The sequence below is a fragment of the Jaculus jaculus genome, chromosome 11, assembly GCF_020740685.1.
Source record: "Jaculus jaculus isolate mJacJac1 chromosome 11, mJacJac1.mat.Y.cur, whole genome shotgun sequence".
Classification (NCBI taxonomy): domain Eukaryota; kingdom Metazoa; phylum Chordata; class Mammalia; order Rodentia; family Dipodidae; genus Jaculus; species Jaculus jaculus.
In genome coordinates this window covers 25,451,195-25,475,689 of record NC_059112.1, presented here as the reverse complement: position 1 = coordinate 25,475,689, position 24,495 = coordinate 25,451,195, and the positions used below count along the sequence as shown (strand labels likewise).

General features: G+C 43.1%; 2 protein-coding genes across 4 annotated transcripts in view; one reads left to right on the top strand and one right to left on the bottom strand.

The window, feature by feature from the left end:
- The first annotated feature begins 65 nt into the window (after positions 1-65).
- Lias (lipoic acid synthetase) lies at positions 66-18,251 on the top strand. Of its 3 annotated transcripts, XM_045161748.1 has the most exons (11): positions 66-213; positions 1,180-1,352; positions 3,974-4,067; positions 4,541-4,621; positions 6,282-6,438; positions 6,528-6,585; positions 11,885-12,013; positions 13,766-13,911; positions 15,116-15,186; positions 15,864-15,975; positions 17,713-18,251. In XM_045161748.1, exons 1-11 carry the CDS (start codon positions 169-171, stop codon positions 17,763-17,765), a joined length of 1,119 nt encoding a protein of 372 aa, XP_045017683.1. In that variant the 5' UTR covers positions 66-168; the 3' UTR covers positions 17,766-18,251. The 3 variants fall into 3 exon arrangements, with proteins under 3 accessions (XP_045017683.1, XP_045017684.1, XP_045017685.1); XM_045161749.1 differs by lacking the exon at positions 1,180-1,352; XM_045161750.1 differs by lacking the exons at positions 3,974-4,067; positions 6,282-6,438; positions 6,528-6,585.
- Positions 18,252-20,080: 1,829 nt separating this feature from the next.
- Ugdh (UDP-glucose 6-dehydrogenase) overlaps positions 20,081-24,495 on the bottom strand; it is a 35,546-nt gene continuing 31,131 nt past the window's right edge. The window contains exon 12 of the mRNA XM_045130339.1: positions 20,081-20,939. Coding sequence (XP_044986274.1) covers positions 20,832-20,939 — 108 coding nt within the window. The 3' untranslated portion in view covers positions 20,081-20,831. The remainder of the gene's footprint in view (positions 20,940-24,495) is intronic.

Sequence of the window (24,495 nt, the reverse complement as noted above, 5' to 3'; positions counted from 1 at the left end):
AGCGTATTGCGTCACTAGAGCGCGACGCCGCTCAGGCGAAAGCAGCCAATCGCCGAGCCGCGCAAGCCGCACCGCGTCCGTGGTGACTTGGGTTTTGTGTCCTGAGCCGATCCCGGGAGTTGGTGGTCCCTGGGCCCCGTCACCCGCGCAAGACACGTAGAGAGGGGGATGTCTCCACGCTGCGGGGATGTCGCCCGCACACTGTGGCCCCGGGTGAGCGGCAGGAACACTTAATGATTTTCCGAAGCCCAAAGATAGCGACATGCATTGCATATATCCTTTTTAACGTTCCCCCAATTCATGTAGTCCAGGCTGGCCTTGAATTCATGGCATTCCTCCTGCCTCATCCTCTGCCCGTAATTGTAGTTTAAACTTGTTGAAAAACAAAGATTTAATCCCAGGACTAGGGAGACAGAGGTAGGAGGATCACAGTGAGTTCGAGGCCACCCGGAGACTACCTAGCGAATTCCAGGTCAGCCTGGGCTAGAGTGAGACCCTACCTCGGAAAACCAAAATAAAAATAAAGAGAGAGAGAGAGAAAGGAGTATGGATGTCAAAATGTGATATGTTAGTTCCTAACGTTTGCTAAACCCAGCATTTGGCAGTTAACTGTTCCAGTTATGGTTTTTACACCAGACTTTTTTGTGTGTGTGGGGGGGGTGAGGGGACCACTATTTATGGTCTTTCTGTTTTTAATTCTTTTTCACTTTATTCATTTGAGAGAGAGTTTGTGGGTGTACCAGGGCCTCCAGCCACTGCAAAGGAACTCCAGATGCATGCGCCCCCTTGTGCATCTGCCTTTTACATGGGTTCTAGGGAACTGAACCCAAGCCATCAGGTTTTGCAAACAAGACTTAACTGCTGAGCAATCTCCCCAGCTCTATTTATTTTCTGTCCTCTGCAACAGAGTTTCACTGCAGCTCAGGCTGGCCTGGAACTATATATCCCAGACTGGACTGCGATTTGTGACAATTCTCCTGCCTCAGCCTCTGGACTGCTAGGGTTATGGACTTGAGCCTCCATTCCCTTTGCTTACTTCAACTTGAGTCTTTTAATGTTTGTTTGTTTTTCCCCTGATTTAATTAATTAATTAAATTTTAAAATTTTTTGGTTGTTCAAGGTAGGAATCCCCCACTAAATGTAATGAATTTTTTTTTTTTTAATGAATTCTTTCTTTAGGTATTTGGAAGATACTTATACAGCCCAGGTAGAGCATTAAGTTCCTTACCAGATAACAAAAAGGAATTTTTACAGAATGGACCAGACCTTCAAGATTTTGTATCTGGTGACCTTGCAGACAAAAGTACTTGGGATGAATATAAAGGAAATTTAAAACGCCAGAAAGGAGAAAGGTAATTGGAAATTTGAGATAATTTTAATAACTCATCCCTTTATTGTACATTCGTTTCAGATATAATCAAGCCCTGGCGTAGATTTTTAATTCCAGTTTTGGTAATTTTACCCAAAGGTCTTAAGAAGTGATGACCAGGGCTGGACAGATGGCTCAGCATTTAAGGCACTTGCCTGCAAGGCCTAACAACCCCAGGACCCACGTAAAGCAAAGTGGCACATGCATCTGGAGTTCCTTTGCAGTGGCTCTCTTTCTCTTAAATAAATAAAATATTTTTTTAAAAAAAGAAGTGGGGCTGGAGAGATGGCTTAGCGGTTAAGCGCTTGCCTGTGAAGCCTAAGGACCCTGGTTCGAGGCTCGGTTCCCCAGGTCCCACCTTAGCCAGATGCACAAGGGGGCGCATGCGTCTGGAGTTCGTTTGCAGAGGCTGGAAGCCCTGGCGTGCCCATTCTCTCTCTCTCCCTCTATCTGTCTTTCTCTCTGTGTATATCGCTCTCAAATAAATAAATAAAAAATTTAAAAAATAAATAAAAAATAAAATAAAATAAAGAAGTGATAACCTAGATAGAGCTGGTAGATGAAATTGTTAGAATCATTTTTTTTCCTATGCCCTTTGACAATTTTTCTTCATTCTTCATATGACCTGACCATTTTATATTACTATCTCCCCATGCAATTATACTCAATACTATTTTATATCTAATTTCTTGATACAATTTTAAATGTTTTAAATGTTAGTAGATACTTATGACATAACTTGTTCTTTTTCCCAGTAAGTTTAAATATGACCTGTGAATACTTTGCTTTTATTTAAAAGGATGAGAAAGAGCATTTATTTATTTATTTATTTGAGAGCGACAGACACAGAGAGAAAGACAGATAGAGGGAGAGAGAGAGGATGGGCGCGCCAGGGCTTCCAGCCTCTGCAAACGAACTCCAGACGCGTGTGCCCCCTTGTGCATCTGGCTAACATGGGACCTGGGGAACCGAGCCTCGAACTGGGGTCCTTAGGCTTCACAGGCAAGCGCTTAACCGCTAAACCATCTCTCCAGCCTGAGAAAGAGCATTTATAAATCTTGATAAATAATTGAAAGAATGATTAAGAGGTTAGAATATTCAGTGGTAAACCATTTGTTTAGCATATGGAAGGCCCTGGGTTCAAAGCCTAGCACCACAACAATTAATAACAATGAAAAGAATAATGAGGGTTTTTTTTGGTTTTTCGAGGTAGGGGGTCTCACTCTGGCTCAGGCTGACCTGGAATTCACTATGTAGTCTCAGGGTGGCCTCAAACTCACAGCCATCCTCCTACCTCTGCCTCCCGAGTGCTGGGATTAAAGGCGTGCGCCACCACACCCGGCTAATAATGAGGATTTTATACAGAGGGTAAATTGTAAGAACTTCTTGGTTAAAAATGAATGAAATTGCCAGGCATGGTGGCGCACGCCTTTAATCCCAGCACTCTACTTGGGAGGCAGAGGTAGGAGAATCACCATGAGTTCGAGGCCACCTTGAGACTACATAGTGAATTCTAGTTCAGCTTGGACTAGAATGAAAGCCTACCTCAAATAAATAAATAAATCAAGGGGAAACAAAGGAGTAGTCTCTATTTCAATTTTAGATTTTTCCAATTTTTTTCCTTTTGTTTTTTTTCAAGGCAAGGTCTTAGTATAACCCAGGCTGACCTGGAATTTATTCTGTAGCCCAGGCTGGCCTTGAACTCATGACAATTTTCCTACCTCAGCCTGCGAAGTATGGGGATTAAGGGCATGCACTGCCACACCTAGCCCAGTTTTTCTGTTCCTACTTTGTGAAGGTTCTATTGAGGTTACAGGTATGCATCACCACTCCTGGCCGTTTCCCCCTTTAATCAATGACTGTAAAACAGAATGGCCAGGCGTGGTAGCCCACACCTTTAATCCCAGAATTTGGGAGGCAGAGGTAGGAAGATCACTGTGAGTTCAAGGCCACCCTGAGACTACATAGTGAATTCCAGGTCAGCCTGGACTAGAGTGAGACTCTACCTTGAAAAGCCAAAACAAAAAACCAAACAACAAACCTAGTATATTGAACAGTAGGTTCCTTCCTTATTCTGAATTAGTATAATAATTTGATGGCATTCATAGGGAATGACATCTTCAAATCTTAGTCATCCATTTTTTCTGTATTTATTATTTATTTGAGAGTGACAGGGAGAAAGAGGCAGATAGATAGAGAATGGGTGCACCAGGGCCTCCAGCCATTGCAAATGAACTTCAGATGCATGTGCCACCTTGTGCATCTGACTTCTGTGGGTCTTGGGGCATTGAGCCTCAAACTAGGGTCCTTAGGCGTCACAGGGAAGCGCCTAACCACTAAGCCATCTCCCCAGCCCAGTTATCCATTTTTTAAAGTGGTATAACCCTGCGCAAAATGTAGACATAAGCACAGCGTCCTGTGAGACTCCATTAATTATCAGAATTGGTAAAGTACGTTTAGTAAGCCTACATTTGAGTCTTTACTCCTACTCCTATGAAAGAATTATAAGAGTTGACCCAGGATTATGGAGGAATTGGAATAGAGCAAATTTGTGTAGCTGTTCAGCAGGCTTGTTAATGGACAGTTCTGTTTGGCTTTTCTTAGGTTAAGACTGCCTCCCTGGTTAAAGACAGAGATACCCATGGGCAAAAATTACAACAAACTGAAAACTACATTGCGGAACTTAAATCTCCATACGGTATGTTGTCAAGTGTGTTAACTCTCCATTTTACCTAACGGATGGAATGTTCTACAGATTGGGTTTTTTGTTAGTTTGTTTGTTTGTTTTGTTTTGCGGGGTGGGGGTAGGATCTCATACTAGCCTAGGCTGTCCTAGAATTCACTGTGTCATCTCAGGATGGCCTTGAACTCACAGTGATCCTCCTACCTCTGCCTCCCAAATGCCAGGATTAAAGGAGTGCACTACCTAGGTAGGCTTCAGAGTTGTAATTTAAAAATTTTTTTTTAGTCTAGCTTGGTCGCTCACACCTTTAACCCCAATGTGCAGAAGGCATGGGTAGGAGGAGTTTGAGGCTAGCCTGGGGCTACAGAGTGAATTTGAGGTCAGTCTGGGCTAGAGTGAGATCCTCTCTCAAAAAAAAATAAAATATCTAGTCCTTCATGGTCAGTAGGTACTTTCAACCTGATTGTATTGTTTCCTTTTTCTCCCAGGTGTGTGAGGAAGCACGATGTCCCAATATTGGAGAGTGTTGGGGAGGCGGAGAATATGCCACGGCCACAGCCACCATCATGGTAAGGCCAGCCAGCCTCTGAAGCTGTTTTTTTTTGTTCAGAAATGGAAAGGGGGGGTATTTTGTGTCCTCTTCCTTAAGATGAGCATTATGAACTTCTAGAGAGGTGTGTTTTTTTGTTTTGCTTTATTTTGTTTTGTTTCCATCACATATAAAAACCCTGACAGGAGCTGGAGAGATGGCTTAGCATTTAAGGTGCTTCTTGCCTTCAAAGCCAAAGGACCCAGGTTCGATTCCCCAGTACCCACAGATGCACAAGGTGACACGTCTGTCTGGAGTTTGTTTGCAGCAGCTAGAGGCCCTGGTGTGCGCGCATGTGTGCGCTCGCGCTCTCTCTCTCTCTCTCTCTCTCTCTCTCTCTGTCTCTTTGCCCCTTTTTCTCTTTCTCAAATAAATAAATAAATAAAAATAAAAATAAAAATATTTTTTACAAAAAACCCTGACAGAATCGTTTCACAGAGTGAGTTCCAGGTCAGCCTGGACTAGAATGAGACACTACCTTGAAATGCACTCCCCCCAAAATCATATTTATTACCATGTACAGAGGAATCTTTATAACTGCAAGTTGTAAAGATTAACAGTACAACAGACACTCCCCTCCAGTTTGAGAGGAGAACATTGGTATTATGTTTGAATCCCTGTCTGCTCTTTAAACTGTGTACTAGGATCCCATTTTTAAATTTTGAGGCAAGATTTCACTTTGGAGTCAAGACTGGCTTGAGCTCATGAGTTCCCAGAAGAATGCACCACCTTGCCAGTCTTTTTTTTTTCCCAAGGTAGTGTCTCATTTTAGCCCAGGTTGACCTGGAATTCACTTTGTAGTCTCAGGCTGGTCACAGCGCTTATCCTACCTCTGCTTCCCCAGTACTGAGATTAACGGTGTGAGCCACCATGCCCAGGTTTTTTTAATTGAATTTTTTTTTCAAGGTAGTGTCTATAACTCAGGCTGACCTGGAACCTACTCTGTAGCCTTAGGCTGGTTCGAACTCATGGCGATCCTCCTACCTCTGCCTCCTGAGTGCTGGGATGAAAAAGGCATGCACTGCCATGCCTGGCTTCCTTCTAGTTTTGCAATATAAATTTCTATTCCTTAACTATATATTTTTTAAGCTCTTTTTTTTTTTGGTTTATTTTTATTTACTTATTTGAGAGCAACAGACAGAGAAAGAGGCAGAGAGAGAGAGAGAGAGAGAGAGAGAGAGAGGGTGCGCCAGGGCCTCCAGCCACTGCAGACGAATTCCAGATGCATGTGCATCTGGCTAATGTGGGTCCTGGGGAATCAAGCCTCGAACCGGGGTCCTTAGGCTTCACAGGCAAGCGCTTAACCGCTAAGCCATCTCTCCTGCCCATCCTTAACTATATTTTAATTTTGGATACTTCAAATTTTTCTATAGACAGAAACAATCTGTTTATTTGTTGTTGTTTTTGTTTTTCAATGTAAGGTCTCACTGTAGCTCAGGCTAACCTGCAATTCACTATGTAGTCTCAGGATGTCCTTGAACTCTCAGCGATCCTCCTAACTCTGCCTGCCCGAGTGCTGGGATTAAAGGCCTGCGCCACCACGCCCGGCTTCTGTTTACGTTCTTTGCAGCTTGTTTTCAGCATTGTGTTCTTGAAGGTGATTGGCCTGTTTGACCTAGAATGTAACATCTCTGTTGCAGTTGATGGGAGACACATGCACAAGAGGTTGCAGATTTTGTTCTGTTAAGACTGCAAGAAACCCCCCTCCCTTGGATGCCAACGAGCCCTACAATACGGCAAAAGCAATTGCAGAGTGGGGTCTAGACTATGTCGTCCTTACGTCTGTAGATCGTGATGGTGAGTGGTGTGCCATTATACGCATGACCAAACATTGACTTTTACTAAATTGTGGCCTCAGCTCGAGTAATGGATTCTTTTCTTTCTAGATGTGCCTGATGGGGGTGCCGAGCACATTGCAAAGACTGTGTCACACTTAAAGGAAAGGTACTTATTGTTGCATTTGCTTATGTAGGATATAAGGGCTTTTTTAGACTCATGCAAATTCAGTTTTAAGGTTTTTATCTTAAAGCAATGCTTATTAATATTTTGAGGCTTTACTATCCTGATAATCTGCTGGGAAGTGATCATTCAGAAAAAGCATATTCATGAAGCTAGATACATTTTTGTCAGACATTTTAAGGGAACTGTGGCTTAAATGTATTCCTAGACCATTAGTACTTAGCTCATTCCTGTTTGAATGATAGTCAAGATGTTGAGTGGCCAGGCATGGTGGTACACACCATTCATCTCAGTACTAGGAGGCAGAGGTAGGAGGATCGCCATGAGTTTGAAGCCACCCTAAGACTACATAGTGAATTCTAGGTCAGCCTGGGCTAGAGCAAGAATCTACCTCAAAAAAAAAAAAAAAAAATTAAGTGATTTTTCTTTAAAAACTACTTAAGGGCTGGAGAGATGGCTTAGTGGTTAAAGTGCTTGCCTGCAAAGCCTGAGGACCCATGTTTGACTCTTTAGACCCCATGTAAGCCAGACACACAAGGTCATACATGTGCACGAGATGGCATATGCACCTGGCATTCGATTGCAGTGGTGGAGGCCCTGGCATGCCAATTCTCTCTCTCTCATAAAAAAAAAAAAAGTCTTTAGCTGTGGTGTTCTTAGCACTGATTTTGAGTAAATTATCATTTAAAGTTGCTAGTGTTGGACTGGAGAGATGGTTCAGCAGTTAAGGCACTTGCCTGCAAAGCCTAATGATCCAAGTTTGGTTTCCCAGTACTTATGTAAAAGCAGATGTACAAAAGTAATGTATGCATTTGGAGGTTGTTAGTAGTAGCTAGAGGCCCTGGAATGCCCATTCTTCCCTTCCCCTTGTCTCTTTGCTTGCAAGTAAATAAAAATATTATTATTAAAAAAAATAAATTTAAAAAGGGCTGGAGAGATTGCTTAGTGGTTAAACCATTTGCTTGCAAAGCCAAAGGATCCTGGTTCGATTCTCCATGACCCACATAAGCCAGATGCACAGGGGGTGCATGTGTCTGGAGTTCATCTGCATTGGCTGGAGGCCCTCGTGTGCCCATTCTTTCTCCCTGCCTCTCTCTCTCTCAAATAAATAAAACATAAATAATAAAACATTTAAAAAAATAATCCGGGTGTGGCAGCACACATCTTATAAAATCCAGCACTCAGGAGGCAGAGGTAGGAGGATTGCTTGCCATGACACCCTGAGACTACATAGTGAATTCCAGAGTAGTCTAGGCTAGAGTGAGAACCTACCTTGAAACAAAACCCTATATATGAATTTCTCTGACAACCCAGTAAGGGCTCTCAACTTGTGGCCAGGCATGCTGGCTTACACCTACCTACCCAGCACTCAGGAGAGCCACTGTGAGGCCATCCTGAGTCTACATAGAGCTTCCAAGTCACTCTGAGCTCGAGTGAGATACCATCTCAAAAAAGGGGTGGTGGTGGCTGGAAAGATGGCTTAGCAGCTAAGGTGCTTGCCTGCAAAGCCTAAGGACCCAGGTTCAATTCCCCAACACCCATGTCAGCCATCTGGTACAAGGTAGCACATGTGTCTGGAGTTTGTTTACAGTGGCTAGAGGACTTGTTATGCCCATTCTCTCTCTCTTTCTCTCTCTTTCACTAATAAATTAATTAAACACAAAGAAATCTTAGCCAGGCCTGGTGGTGCTCACCTTTAATCCCTGCTCTTAGGAGGCAGAAGTAAGAGGATCGCCGTGAGTTCAAAGCCACCCTGAAACTACATAGTGAATTCCAGGTCAGCCTGGGCTGGAGTGAGACCCTACCTTGAAAAATAAAAATAAAAATCTTTAGGGCTAGAGGGATGCCTTAGCAGTTAAAGCATTTGCCTGCAAAGCCAAAGGACCCAGGTTTAGTTCCCCAGAACCCATGTAAGCCAGATGCACAAAGTGGTACTTATGTCTGGAGTTCATTTGCAGTGGCTGGAGGCCCTGATGAGCCCATTCTCTCTCTTTTTCTCTCTTTCAAACAAATAAATAAAAATAAAATATTCAAAAACAGAAATCTTTAACAGAAAATGTCCGAGAATATGTCCTCTCGCTTTCATTCATGAGAGGATGTGTGTGTGTGGTCTATCTATTCTCTGAGGCAACAACACTCACTTTGCCTTTGGGTTTGTGGGAAAATGTGTCAGCCATCTGACTTCTCTGCTAGTGTCAAAGGGAGCAGCTCTGTGACCCAGTTCACATGGTAATGGTTCATTGGATAAAACATAGCCACAGTCTAAACACGAAGATTAATCTTTAGCTTGTTCTTCATGTAAGCACAGCTCCTGACTCAGCAACCCAGAAAATATATTTGAAAAGCCATAGCACTTGGTAAATGCTTGCCTAGAGGAGGAGGGTACTACTTGATGAATCATAACGGAAATCAAACTTGAAGCAGTCACATTATACGTGCATGAGAAATGTCCTTTTGTTTCCAAACAGTGAATATCTTTAATGTTTTAATTATTTTTTATTTATTTGACAGAGAGAGATGGGGAAAGAGAGAGAGAATGGGCACTCCAGGGCCTCCAGCCACTGCAAATGAACTCCAGACATGTGTGCCCCTTGTGCATCTGGCTAACATGGGTCCTTTGGCTTTGCAGGCAAATGCCTTAATTGCTAAGCCATCCCTCCAGCCCAATAGTTCACATTTTAATTTATTCAGGCTGACCTGGAATTCACTATGTAGTCTAAGGGTGGCCTCAAACTCATGGTGATCCTCCTACCTCTGCCTCCTGAGTGCTGGGATGAAAGGTGTGCACCACCATGCCCAGCTACGTTTCAATTTCTTTAAATGATTTTGCTTTTTAAAACTCACTCCAATTATGTTTAAATATATATATATATATATATATATATATATATATATATATATATATATATATATATACTGGAGAGATGGCTCAGCGGTTAAGGTGCTTGCCTACAAAGTCCGAAGATGCAGATTTGATTCCCCAGTACTCACATAAAGCTAGATGCACAAAGGGGCGCATGCACCTGGAGTTCATTTGCAGTGGCTGGAGGCCCTGGAGTGCCCATTCTCTCTATTGGTCTTCTCCCTCCCTCCCTCCCTTCCACTCTCCCTCTCTCATTCTCTCTCTCTACTTGCAAATAAATAAAAATATTTTAAAAGGGGGAGCCAGGCATGGTTAAGGATTGCCATGAGTTTGAGGGCAACCTGACACTACATAGTGAATTCCAGGTCAGCCTGGGCTAGAGTGAGACCTTACCTTGGAAAAACAAAACAATTTTAAAGGAATATATAATGTCAAATTTTATTCTAAAGTCTATTTGCATACAGATGTGTTTTAACCATTATGTAATATAATATGATGTTCTGAGTTTTGTTTTTTTTTATAAAATATTTTTTTTTGTTCATTTTTATTTATTTATTTGAGAGTGACAGAGAGAGAGGGAAAGAGACAGATGGAGAGAGAATGGGCGCGCCAGGGCTTCCAGCCACTGCAAATGAATTCCAGACGCGTGCGCCCCCTTGTGCATCTGGCTAACATGGGTCTGGGGAATTGAGCCTCGGACAGGAGTCCTTAGGCTTCACAGGCAAGCGCTTAACCGCTCAGCCATCTCTCCAGCCCTATTTTTGTTTTTTTAGATAATTTTTTATTGATAACTTCCATAATTGTAAACAATATCCCATGGTAATTCCCTGCCTCCCCCCACTTTCCCCTTTGAAACTCCACTGTCCATCATATCCCCCCCACACTCTCAATCAGTCTCTCTTTTATTTTGATGTCATGCTCTTCCTATTATGGTGGTTTTATATAGGTAGTGTCAGGCACTGTGAGGTCATGGATATCCAGGCCATTTTGTGTCTGGGGGGAGCACATTGTAAGGAGTCCTACCCTTCCTTTGGCTCTTACATTCTTTCCTCCACCTCTTCCATAATGGACCCTGAGCCATGGAAGGTGTGATATTTTCTTTTTCCTTCTTTCTTTCTTTCTTTCTTTCTTTCTTTCTTTCTTTCTTTCTTTCTTTCTTTCTTTCTTTCTTTTTTTGGTTTTTCAAGGTAGGGTTTCACTCTAGCTCAGGCTGACCTGGAATTCACTATGGAATCTCAGGCTGGCCTCGAACTCATGGCAATCCTCCTACCTCTGCCTCCTGAGTGCGGGGATTAAAAGTGTGTGCCTCCACGCCCGGCTGTGATAGAGATATTTCAGTGCTGAGCACTCCTGTCACTTCTCAGCATCATGGTGCCTTCTGAGTCATCCCAAGGTCACTGACATCTGAAAAGAGAAGGTTCTGTACCAAAAGTGAAAGTAGCATTATTATATGGGTATGAACATTAAGAGAAGTGTTACCTGGGCAGTTTGATGAGCATAGTATATACATTTAACCAGCAGCAGATGTTATACCCCTAGGGCTCATGACTACCCCTGTTTTAAGTTTTCAGTATCAGGGATGTATTCCCCCCCATGGAGCAGGTCTCCAGTCCAATTGGAGGGCAGTTGGTTTCCACCATGACAGATGTGCCACTATTGCACCCATTGGCTCATTTGGCCTGGCCAATTATAAGGCTTGCAGTGTCCACTGTTGAGTATCTCCACTGGTGTTTTCTCTTTCTCCCATTGAACTGCATGCAGAATGGCTTTTTCCACCTTTCTGTCAGCTGATCTACATGGATGATGTTATCAGCTCAGTTCCAGAAGGATTTCTCAGTGGCTTTGCAGCCCAAGTATGTGCAGTTTTCAGCAAAAGGGTCTTACCATCTATTCCTGGTGGGAAACCAAGGGCCTTGGCAATGGCCTGTAATGTTTTGGAGGTATCAGTCTCTTCCCCTGACCTCACTTAGGCCTTTTCACCCCCATTAATCTGTTCTACTTACATATATATAATACCATCCTTTTAGGTCCCCCCTCCCTTTCTTTCTCTTCCCTTTATATCTCCTTTCTAGCTTACTGGCCTCTGCTATTGAGTTTTCTTCCTACTCACACAGAAGTCCAGTCATTTGTAGGTAGGATCCACTTAGCGGTTAAGAGGTAGGGTCTCACTCTAGCCCAGGCTGTCCTGGAATTCACTATGTACTCTCAAGGTGGCCTCAAACTCATGGGGATCCTCCTAATGCTGGGATTAAAGGCATGCACCACCACACCCAGCGCCCAAGTTCATTTTTTCCTCCACCGGCTAACATGGACTCATGGACTTGTGTGTCCAGTCAAGTCGTAAAGGTTACCTCTGGAAGCTGAAGCAACAGTTCAATGAATTCTTTTCCTCAGTTTGATGCTTATCTTTTTCCCTCTTAGGAACCCAAAAATTCTGGTGGAATGCCTCACCCCTGATTTCCGAGGAGATCTTAAATCAGTGGAAAAAGTTGCCCTGTCGGGATTGGATGTGTACGCGCATAATGTGGAAACAGTTCCTGAATTACAGAGGTGTGCAATGTTGGGAGTTAGCAGGGTGCCAGCATGCTCCTTGCTCATGCCGCAGGGTGAACATTGCACTGGACTTTTACAAGTAAACTCCCTTTCCTCTTCCCTCTTTCTCTTCCTCTTCCCTTCTCCCTCACTCCTCTTATTCTTTACTTCTTTGCTTGGTATATTACAGAAAAATCAGTAAAGACAGCCAACAAAAACATAAATATCCCCTGATATTTTCCATTCCTAATACAATTTACTATCACCTCAGTATTGTATTTATACATAAAATACATCTACTGTGACTATGGAGTGAATTTTAGTTCAGCATGAGCTAGAGTGAGATACTACCTACCTTGAAAAAAAAACCTTGAAAAACCAAAAACAAAACAAAAAAAGTACCATTAAAAATGCCAGTGAGGGGCTGGAGAGATGGCTTAGTGGTTAAACGCTTGCCTGTGAAGCCTAAGGACTTTGGTTCGAGGCTCAATTCTCCAGGTCCCACGTTAGCCAGATGCACAAGGGGGCGCACGTGTCTGGAGTTCATCTGCAGTGGCTGGAAGCCCTGGCGTGCCCATTCTCTCTCTCTCTCTGCCTCTTTCTCTCTCTGTTGCTCTCAAATAAATAAATAAAAATGAACAAAAAAAATTTAAAAAAAAATGCCACTGAGTATTAATATTATTTTCAAAACAAAGTTTCACTCTAGCCTAGGCTGACTTGGAATTCACTATGTAGTCTCAGGGTGGCCTCGAACTCACGGCGATCCTCCTACCTCTGCCTCTCAAGTGCTGGGATTAAAGGTGTGTGCCACCACACCTAGCCACTGACTATTATTTTTTCCAAAGAACACCTTTCAAATGGAAAATGATGCAGCGGAACAACTGGCATTTTAAAAAATTTATTTATGGTGGTAAAGCCAAAAACAAAAAAACAGTTTTGCCAGGCGTGGTGGCGCACACCTTTAATCCCAGCACTTGGGAGGCAGAGGTAAGAGGAATTCACTTGCAGTGACTGGAGGCACCCATTCTCTCTCTCTCTCTCTCTCTCTCTCTCTCTCTCTCTGCCTCTCTGTCTGTCACTCTCAAATAAATAAATAAAAATAAACCAAAAAATTTAATGCAAATAGATGCTGTTTTATATGAATAACCATTTATGACCTGGTGGTTTGGCCATTGTTAGTGGGCAGTACCCAGCCTGTGCCACCCCTGCAGCGCTCTCACCAGCAGTGGGAGCCAGTCTTCCTGCTTTCACTTAAGAAACATTATCCTTTAAGTGAAAATTCCAGAACCAAGCATTGTGTTACCTAAGAGACGGCAGTCACCAGCAGAGGGCAGCCGAATCCTTAGGAAAGAAATGCACATGAAAGTTTGAGCCTCTGAAATGTGGCTTCGGGGTAGTTTTTGTCTTTGTTTGGTATGTTCCTTCTCCTGTTCCTCTTCTCTCTTACTGCCCCGTACAGCTGTTAGAATTTCGAGCTTCAGGTCTGTGGAGTCAGTGCGAAAACTCACTGGCTCCACTGGCTTTCTCTGCCCTGGGCTGGAGATGGAGAGGCCTTAAAAGCTGACAAAATTAGAAAACCACCGAGGCCCTGTTTTCTTTCCTAATTAACGAGTGCCTCTGCACAGCTGTTACCATTGAATTTTATGAAAGCAAAGTACCTCGGTGGAACCTTACCTAGAATGTTCTTCTCTAGCCTTTCAGGTCACTTATATAACTGTGTACGTGGGTGAACTTGTTTGCACTACTGACAGCAGGCCTGCTGTTTTTCAGGAAAGTTCGGGATCCCCGGGCCAATTTTGCCCAATCGCTGCGTGTACTGAAACATGCCAAGGAGGTGCAGCCCGCACTTATTTCCAAGACATCGATCATGTTGGGCCTAGGAGAGAATGATGAGCAGGTGTATGCAACGATGAAAGGTAGAGAGACTGAAAAGAGGAAAGGCCTTCCCATGTGAGCAAAGGCAGCAAGCGCATCCTGTTACCTTCATGCTTCCTCTCCAGCCTCAGCGCCAGTGCAGGAAGACAGAACAGCGTAGGAAGCCGCAGGCATGGCTCTGTGGGGGCGAGCATAGGCTCAGTCTCCAACAACCACAACAAAAAAAGGTGGTGGCACAGGCCTTTAATCCAAGCACATAGGAGGCAGAGGTAGGATTGTTGTGAGTCTGAGGTCAGCCTGGAGCTACAGAGCAAATTCCAGGGCAGTCTGGACTACCTTGAAAAACAAGCAGACAAAAAGTTTTGAATGAATATGTATAGTCTTATTTCCTATGAAGATGATTATAGAACAGGAAGGAAGTACAGCTCGTGAGAACTATACTTTGGTCTACAGTTTTAACACTGTCACACTGTCAAATATCTGTTTTTGTTGTTTTTTTTGGTTTTTCAAGGTAGGGGCTCACTCTAGCCCAGGCTGACCTGGAATTCACTATGTAGTCTCAGGGTGGCCTTGAACTCACAGCAATCCTTCTATTTCTGGCCCCCCAGTGCTGGGATTAAAGGCATGTGCCACCAAACCAGGCCCTGTTGTTTTTAAATTTTTATCCACTTAGGGCTGGAGGGATGACTCAGCAGTTAAGGAGTTTGTCTGCAAAGCCAACGGACCTAGATTTGATTCCCCAGGGCCCACGTTAGCCGGATGCCCAAGGGGACACATGCGTCTGGAGTTGGCTTGGAGTGGCTAGAATCCTGGCACGCCCATTCTCTCTCTCTCCCCCCTCCTCTTTCTGTCAAATAAATAAATAAAACTTTTTTTTTTTTTTTTTTTTTTTTCGAGGTAGGGTCTCACTCTAGCTCAGGCTGACCTGGAATTCACTATGTAGTCTCAGGGTGGCCTTGAACTCATGGTGATCCTTCCTACCTCTGCCTCCTGAGTGCTGGGATTAAAGGCGTGTGCCACCACGCCTGGCAATAAAACTATTTTTTAAATGTTACCTATTTATTGGAGAGAGAGAGAGATAGAGGGTATGGGCATGCCAGGGATTCTTGTGTGTCTGGTTTTACATGGGTACTAGGGAACTGAACCTGGGCATCAGGCTTTGCAAGCAGGCACCTTTAACCGCTCTGCCAGCCATCTCCCAGCTCGTACGTCTGTTTTACACATTGTGTGCTTGTTTTCCCACAGCCCTTCGTGACGCTGAGGTGGATTGCCTAACTCTAGGTCAATATATGCAACCAACAAAGCGCCATCTTAAGGTAAAGATGCCTCCTGTCTCTAAGGGATTCAGAGGCAATTAATTAAGTCTTCATTATCCACAGTAAAAATGATAAGGTAATTTTTTTTTTTTTTTTTTTTGAGGTAGGGTCTCCCTCTAGCCCAGGCTGACCTGGAATTCACTATGTAGTATCAGGTGGCCTCAAACTCATAGCAATCCTCCTACCTCTGCCTCATGAGTGCTGGGACTAAAGGCTCCACCACAGCCAGTTTAAGGCTTTTCAAGCAAGTGCCTTTAACTTATGCAACATCTCAGCGCCTAGCTTTCTATTCTGAATGGATGTTTGAAATCATGTGACAGTCGTAATGCTAACAAGAGACAACACATAAAAGAGTTTGTCCTCAACTCCTCTAGACATGACCAGATCTTGATTCTGCCCACTAATTAATGAAGAGAAAAACCCCAGAAACTCTCATCATCTTTCTTTGTCCTTCAGAATTGCTGAAGTAGTTCAAGGTGGTACCTTCCTTCTTTTCTAACTCCCTCCTCTTACTCTGGAGGAGGGCAGACAAGTAATCAATAGCTGATGATCCAGGAGCGGGAGGGCCTAAATCAATGCCAGCCATTCTCAGTGCAAGGGGTAGACTTTATATATGATCTGAATTATCTAGGGGACTTCTAGAATCTGGGTTGAAATGATCGTTTACTTCTTTCTAGGTTGAAGAATATATTACTCCTGACAAGTTCAAATATTGGGAAAAAGTCGGAAATGAACTTGGGTTTCATTATACTGCAAGTGGCCCTTTGGTGCGCTCTTCATATAAAGCAGGTGAGACTCCAGGGTGTTCAGCTCAGGCCATTAGCCTTACGTTCCACTGTTACTTTCTCCCCCATGTCACCAGTCCTGAGGCAAGTCATAATAGCTGTGATTATCTTTATCAGGGGAATAATAGCAGGTGCTTTTTTTCTGGATGATCCTTCAGAGTTTTGCTCCCTGAGGGCTACATTAAGGAGAAGTTTCTATTAAACCTAGTTTGTTTCCTACACAAATCCCTCCCCAGTCTTGGACTCTGGGACACTGTGATGAAAACAGAAACAGTTTGTTCAGTCATTCCACACACGGGTCTCAGGCTAGATTCTGAAGTGACAGAGTACGTCAAGCATGTAATAAGGATTCCTGAAAAAGCACACTCATTTGAAAATGAGGCTAGCTGCCTCCCAGACTTCCAGTTTCACATCAGTTTAAGCACTGAAATTTAATAGCATTTCTTTGCACCATTAATTTCTTTGTGTTTCCCCCCACATACCCCGAGGTAATAGAATTAAGATCTATAAAATCATTTTCCCCTAAATAATTTTTTAATGGCTTTACTAGCTTTGGAATTTAGCTCTTAACCAGTTGATTGAGCTGATGTATGAAAATAAAAGTATTTTCCAGCCTGAGACTACATAGTAAATTCCAGGTTAGCATGGGCTAAAGCAAGACCCTACCTTGAAAAAAAAATTTTTTTAATATAAAACTAGGGTTACGGAGAATTTTAAATTAAAAATTAGGGCTGTAGAGATAGGGTTAGGGTTAGGGTAATGGTTAAGGAGTTTGCCTGCAAAGCCAAAGGAGCCAGGTTCAGTTCCCTAGTATCCTTTTAAAGCCAGATGCACAAGTTGGCACATGCCTCTGGAGTTGGTTTGCAGCAGCTAGAGGCCCTGGGATGCCCATTCTCTTTCTTTCTCTGTCTGCCTCTTTCCCTCGTGCACTCTCTCTCAAATAAATAAAAATATTTTTAAATTAAAAATATTTTTCCTAGCCAGGTGTGGTAGCACATGCCATTAATCCTAGCACTTGGGCAGCAGAGTTAGGAGGATCCCTGTGAGTTCAAGGCCACCCTGAAACTACATAGTGAATTCCAAGTCAGCCTGGACTAGAGGGAAACCCTACCTTAAAAAAAAAAACAAAACAAAACAAACAACAATGTTTTCCCTATCAGTTAGACAATTATAATCTCCAGTGCTATGCTCCACCAGTGAGCATCACACTGTACTGAATCAGCGATGGAGAGGAGCCTTAATGGGCTGGAAGACAATATCCCCCTAGCAGCTAGCTATGCAGGGACAACACAGGGTAGGGACGGAGCCCATTACAGGTGAAGAGCCTGGCTTCCCTAGAGGTGAATAGATGCCGCCAGATGAGTGTTCAACTGCAGTGGGTCTGTTTCGTCGGCATCAGACCCAGGATGATAATGTGGTAGAACTGCTTTTGGAAATGATTTAATACCTTTTTTCTTTTCTTTTCTTTCTTGGTGTGGTAGTGTACACCTTTAATCCTACCATTTGGGAGGCAGATCACTGTGATTTGGAGGCCACCCTGACACTACATAGTAATTCCAGGTCAGCCTGAGCTAAAGTGAGACCTACCTTGAAAAAAAAAGAAAAGAAAAGGAAAAGGAAAAGGGAAATGCTGCCCTTGAGATTTGAGAAGAGAGATGCCAGCAAATAGAGTATAATTCTGAAATAATAGTCTTGTTATTGTTTACTTGTAATTGATGTATTTTTATCTTTTCCTAAATAGGCGAATTTTTCCTGAAAAATTTGGTGGCTAAAAGAAAAACAAAAACACTATAAAATTTAGACAAGACCTTCAAGATCACAGAAATTTTAAATTTTTGCTTCCAGCTGAGTGTGGTGGCACTTTTAATCCCAGCACTTGGGAAGAAGAGGAAGGAGGATCAGTGTGAGGTTGAGGCCAGACGCTACCATGGTGGGGGGGGGAGATAAACCTTTTCTCCAGAGTTTTGCTTCCAGCTGGTACCAAGGTGATGTCAGCCTGCTGACGTCAGTGGATACACACCGACTTAAAAAAAAACTTGTCCGATCCAGGCATGGTGGCACATGCCTGTAAGCTCAGCTTGTGGTACAGAGTCACGAGGATCACCATAATGAATCTCTGACCACCCCAGCAGCCTACACTACAGTGTAAGACTCTGTTGCAAAAAAAAAAAATTTGTAAGTAATACATATTTAATTATAGTAATTCATTTGACTTTTGGCTTTTAGCTTCTTTGTCTAAATAATTGCTTGCTATGATGTAATCATAGAACGTCTTTGGAATAATTTGCTATTAATACTATAATTTAAAAATACATTAAAGATATCTAAAGGATTTTACAAGTCAGTGTTAAGTCTCTATCATTATGCCATGTTATTTATTTAACAAAAAAAAAAAAAGAAGCATTGGGCTGGAGAGATGGCTCAGAGTTTGTACTTGACTGCAAAACCTGAAGACCTGAGTTTGATTCCCCAGTACCCACGTAGAGCAAGATGCACAAAGTGGCACATTCATCTGAAGTTTGTTGGTAGTGACTAGAGGCCCTGGTGTGCCCATTCTTTCTCTTTCTTGGTCTCTCTCTACTTGCAGATAGGTAGACAGGTAGGTGGGTGGGTGGGTGGATGGTGACAGATATGAGCCTGGGGGTCTGGAGAAGTGGTTTAGTGGTTAAAGAGCTTGCTTATAAAGCCTAACAACCTGGGGTTCAACTCCCAGTACCCACAGAAAGCCCAGTGCATGGGGGTGCATGCATCTGGAGTTCCTTTGCAGTGGCTGGAGGCCTTAGCATGCCTAATTTGTCTCTCCTCTTTATCTTTCTGCTTGCAAATAGACTTATTTTTCTCTCTCAAATAAATAAATAAAATACTTTAAAAAATTTTAACTGGAACTTTAGAAAGCCAAGTGTGGTGGCAGATACCTTTAATCCCAGCAGTTCAGATTCTGAGGTAAGAGGATTGCCATGAATTCAAGGTAAGCCTGGGATACACTGATTTTAAGACCAGCGTAGGCTACAGTGACACCCTGCTTTGAAAATGTAAAAATAAAAAATAAAGGGGAAGCTGGAGAGTTGGCTTAGTAGTTAAAACACTTGCCTACAAAGCCAAAGGACCTCAGTTTAATTCCCCAGAATCCACGTAAGACAGATGCACAAAGGGGCACATGCATCTGGAGTTCGTTTGCATGGTTGGAGGCTTTGGCACGCCTAATCTCTCTCTCTGCCTCATTCTCACAAGTAAAAAAACTATTAAAAAATAAAATAAAGGGCTGAAGAGATTGCTCAATGGTTAGGGAGCTTGCCTCCAAAGCCTAATGACCCGTGTTCAACTCCTCAGTACCACCAAAAGCAGATGTATAAGGTGGTCCATGCATCTGGAGTTTGGTTGCAGTGATTGGAGGCTCTAGTATGCTTTAACTCTCCTTCTCCCTCTCAGATAACTAAAATATTTTAAAAAACAAAATACAATGGAACTTTAGAGCTGGGGAGATGGCCCATGTCTGATGCCCTGGTACCCATATAGAGTCAGGTGCAGAGTGGCACATGCATCTAGAGTTCCTTTGCAGCAGCTCTTACCTCACAAATAAATACATTAAAATATTTAAATGAAGCCAGGCTTTATAATGTCAGCAAAAAAAGAAAGAAAGAAAGAAGGATAGATAGATAGATAGATTGATTCCAGGTCAGCCTGGGCTAGAGTGAGACTACCTCAAAAAATTAAGACAACGGCTGGAGGAATGGCTTAGTGGTTAAGGCATTTGTCTGCAAAGCCAAAAGACCCAGGTTCAATTCCCCACATTAGTGAGATACAGAAGGAGGCACACACATCTAGAGTTCGTTTGCAGTGGTTGGAGACCCTGGTGTGCCTATTCTCTCTTATTCTTTCCTGTCAGATAAATAGTAAGACAAGTTGGGCGTGGTGGTGCACATTTTTAATCTCAGCACTCGGGAGGCAGAGGTAGGAGGATTGCATGAGGTTGAGGCCACCCTGAGACTACATAGTGAATTCCAGGTCAGCCTGGGCTAGAGTGAGACCCTACCTCAAAAAAAACAAACAAAAATAATAATACACACAGAAATTCTACTTTAGAAGTAAACTATGTAATTTATAAACTCTTAGTTCATATATATATTTTTATTGATTTTCTTGTTTTAAGGGAAAAGGAAAAATTAGAATTGATAATAGAAATAAAAATGCAAAACGTGACATTTTTGAATCAGAATACTACATTGATTGGTACTACATTGGTTATCAATGAAGAAAACTAAGAACAAAACAGACCATACTATTGATTCTCTCATATTAACATTAAAAAAAAAAGAGCCCTCATAAGAGCTGTTTAAGTTAAAATATGACAGAAAATGGACAGTGACGATTCTGGGGGCTAAAAATTTCAAGTGATGTCTTTCATTAAAACAAAGAGCAAAGAACTTTAAACAGACCATACATAATTAGTACAGTTATTGCATGACTTAAAAATCAAAATACATACTTAATAACAAGCAAATACACCAATGTTCAGGAAAGTAAGAGTACCTTTCTCTTTACCACGTGACAGGAAAGCGCTATTTGTATACAATTTGTAAAGTAAAAAGTTGAGTTTATTTTACAAAAGTTGACACAATTAAAACCAACATGATTATTCTCCATCCAGCCAATAACAGCTAACAATAATATAAAAATATGTAAAAATATTCTAGATTTCTGATTACTAGCTATGCTAATACTCATATAGCAAGTATAAATTTGATGATTAAAAAAATAATTTTGTTTCCTTAAAAACACGTAAGATTATTTACCATTTCATGTCAGATAGACATCTGCTATCCTGAAATACCAAATAATCACAGATAAAAAAGGCAATGTTTACACTTTCGGCTTCTTGTTAGGTGGATCCTGAAGACTGAACTTTGGGATCTCACCAGGGGTATATGGAATTCTCTTTGAAGATAGCTTTTTGCCAATTGTCTCAATCTGAAGAGAAAAAAATTAAAACAGAACTATCAGTAACACAGCACATGTACAAGAGTGCTACATTATACACAGAGAGGAGGGAAACAAGAGGGTTTATTTTCCCCACAAACAAGCTTCTCAAGTTTTCTGAATTCCCAAGGGATCTTTAGTTCCTTTTTTTTAAAAATTTTTTATTTATTTATTTATTTGAAAGCGACAGACACAGAGAGAAGGACAGATAGAGGGAGAGAGAATGGGCACGCCAGGGCCTCCAGCCACTGCAAACGAACTCCAGACGTGTGTGCCCCCCTGTGCATCTGGCTAACGTGGGACCTGGGGAACCGAGCCTCGAACCGGGGCCCTTAGGCTTCGCAGGCAAGCGCTTAACCGCTAAGCCATCTCTCCAGCCCTAGTTCTTTTTAAAAAACAAATATATATATATATATATAATTTATTTATTTATTTGATACAGAGAAAAAGGCAGAGAGAGGGAGAGAATGGCTGCGCCAGGGCCTACAGCCACCGCAAGTAAACTCTAGATATGTGTCCCGCCTTGAGCATTTGGCTTACGTGAGTCCTGGAGAAGTGAACCAGGATCCTTTGACTGCAGGCAAATGCCTTAACTGCTAAGCCATCTCTCCAGCCCCTGTGGTTCCTTCTTGAGCTCTGACTGGTGTTTTAGTTTCTAGAGTCAGTCTCCACCCTGCTTTCTTGGGTGGGTGGGTTGTTTTTTTGAAACAAGTCTTGCTAAGTAGCCGGGGTCTCCTCCAGTGCTCAGGCCCTCTTGTGACAGGTGTCACCAGCACACTTGACCGCCACACAGCGCTTCTGTTAAAAAAGCGCTACTGGGGCTGGGGAGACGGCTCCGCAGGTAAGAGTGCTTGCTGCATAAGCACAAGGACCTGGCTTTTATGCTCCACGTGGCTGTGTTCCCCTGTAGCCCAGTGCTAAAGGGGCAGGGCGCAGTGGTCAGCTATTAAAGTGAGAACCAGGAGCCCTGGGGTCAGTGAGACAGTCCAAGGGAAGTAAGGCAGAAAAGCCACAGCCAATGCCTCCAAGCATGCTTCTACACACACACACACACACACACACACACATACACACACACGCACATATACAACGAAAAGGATACTATTTTGCTGGGTGTGGTGTGCACACTTTTAACCCCAGCCCAGGGGAGGCAGAGGTAGGAGGAACCTGATGAGATCAAGGCTAGCCTGGGCTACAGCAAGACTCCAACTTGAAAAAACAAAAAAGCTGGGGGTGGTGACACACACCTTTAGTCCCAGCACACAGGAGGCAGAGGTAGAATTGCCGTGAATTTGAGGCCACCCTGAGACAACCTAGTGAATTCCAGGTTAGCCTGGACTAGAGTGAGACCCTACCTAAAAAAAATAAATAAAAAATAGTGCCCTTTTCCCACTCTTTTTCTAATTTTATTTCAGAGAGGGGGGAAAAGAGGCAGATTGAGAGAGAAACAATGGGTGCACCAGGGCCTCTAGCCACTGCAAACGAACTCAAAACACATGCACTACCTTGTGCATCTGGCTTTACATAGACACTGGGGAATCGAACCTAGGTCCTTTGGCTTTGCAGGCAAGGGCCTTAACCACTAAGCCATGTGTTCTAAACTCGTATTCTGAGTGCTTGCTTGATCTCCAGCTGATGGTAATTAGGGATTTAGATCCTGACTGGAGGTGGTGTGTTTTTGGAGGCAGACTTATGGGTGTTGCAGCCAGTTTCCTCTTGCCAGTTTGGCACACTGTCCTGTTGCTGTTGTCCACCTGATGCTGCCCTGGAGGTGATGTCCACCCTCTGCTCATGCCATTGTTTTCCCCTGTCATCATGGAGCTTCCCCTCAAGTCTGTAAGACAAAATAAGCCCTTTCCTTCCACAAGTTACTTTTGGTCAGATGCTTTGTGCCTAATTGATTTTAAAATCATAACTAAGGGCTGGAGAGATTGCTCAGAGGTTAAGGAGTTTGCCTGCAAAGCCAAAGGATCCAGGTTTGAGTCTCCAGGATACATGTATGTCAGGTGCACAAGGGGGCATATACATCTGGAGTTCGTTTGCTGTGGCTGGAGGCCCTGGCGTGCCCATTCTTTCTCTGCCTCTTTCTTTCTCTCAAATATTTTTTTAAAAATCTTCAAGGGCTGGAGAGATGGCTTAGTGGTTAAGCACTTGCCTGTGAAGCCCAAGGGCCCGGGTTTGAGGCTTGACTCCCCAGGACCCACGTTAGCGGGAGCACGTGTCTGGAGTTCCTTTGCAATGGCTGGAGGCCCTGGCGCACCCATTCTCTATCTAGCTCTATCTGCCTCTTTCTCTCTCTCTGTCACTCTCAAATAAATAAATAATTTTTAAAAAATTTAAAAATCATAACTAAGTTAACTTTTCCAAGAACTCAAAATCATTTTATTTTCAAAAGAATTTTTGGGGGGGGAGGTTCGAGGGAGGGTAGTGATCAGGAATTCACTCTTTAGTTTCAGGCTGGCCTCAAACTCAGTGATCACCCTACTTTTCTGCCTTCTGAGTTCAAAATTATTTTAACAATATATTTTTCAGCTGAGCATGGTGGTGCATGCCTTTTAATCCCAGCACTCAGGAGGCAGAGATAGGATCATCGTGAGTTTGAGGCCACCCTGAGACTACACTGAATTCCAGGTCAACCTGAGCTACAGCAAGAACCTTGAAAATATGGCAGACAGGAGGAGTGCTTGTCTGCAAAGCCAAAGGACATAGGTTCAATTCCCCAGTACCCACATAAGCCAGATGCATAAGGTGGTGCATGTATATGGAGTGGTTTACTGTGACTAGAGACCCTGGCATGCATGTGTTCTCTCTCTGTCTCCCCCTCACCTCTCAAATAAATAAAAAATATATATTAAAAAAAAAAAACCACTCCTGAATTTAAGTCATAATCGGGGGGAGGGGGGGAAACAACAGGTTACCCTGAGAAGGGTTGGGATGGAACGTTTTCAAGGTCCTTGATGGGAATTAAAGATGTCATCGGATTCTTGCAGCTAATGAGTGAGAAACCAACACTGAATTCTTGGGACTGACAATGAGTGAGAGGTGAGGAAAACCTCACTCAGTATTTGTGAACAGTAGATTAAATCCTACTGGCACCTCTAAAGACAGCTGATGGTAAGGAGATGGAGACAGAAAAGCGCACACTGGTCTTTACTGCAGCCTGAGCACCTGCTGACCCCATCATCTGGCACCTTTCTTAATCGTCCCCAAATAACCTGACCTCCCACCCTCTCCTTTCCAGGCACACACTGCCCTGAGGAGGTAGAGGTTAACTCCTTAGTAGGAATCCTGGTTGGGATGAAATAGAGGGAACGCACAAATGCAGCATGCTGGGCTGATTCTCAGCCTTTCAAAGGTGCCATAAACAATAGACTTTGAATATGAAGAATGCTGATCCCACCAAAGCCCTGTATTTTCTTTAAAGATTTATTTATTAGAGAGAGAACGGGCACAGCAGGGCCTCCAGCCACTGCAAATAAACTCTAGATGCATGCACCACCATGTGCATCTGGCTTACGTGGGACCTGGAGAATCAAACCTGGGTCCT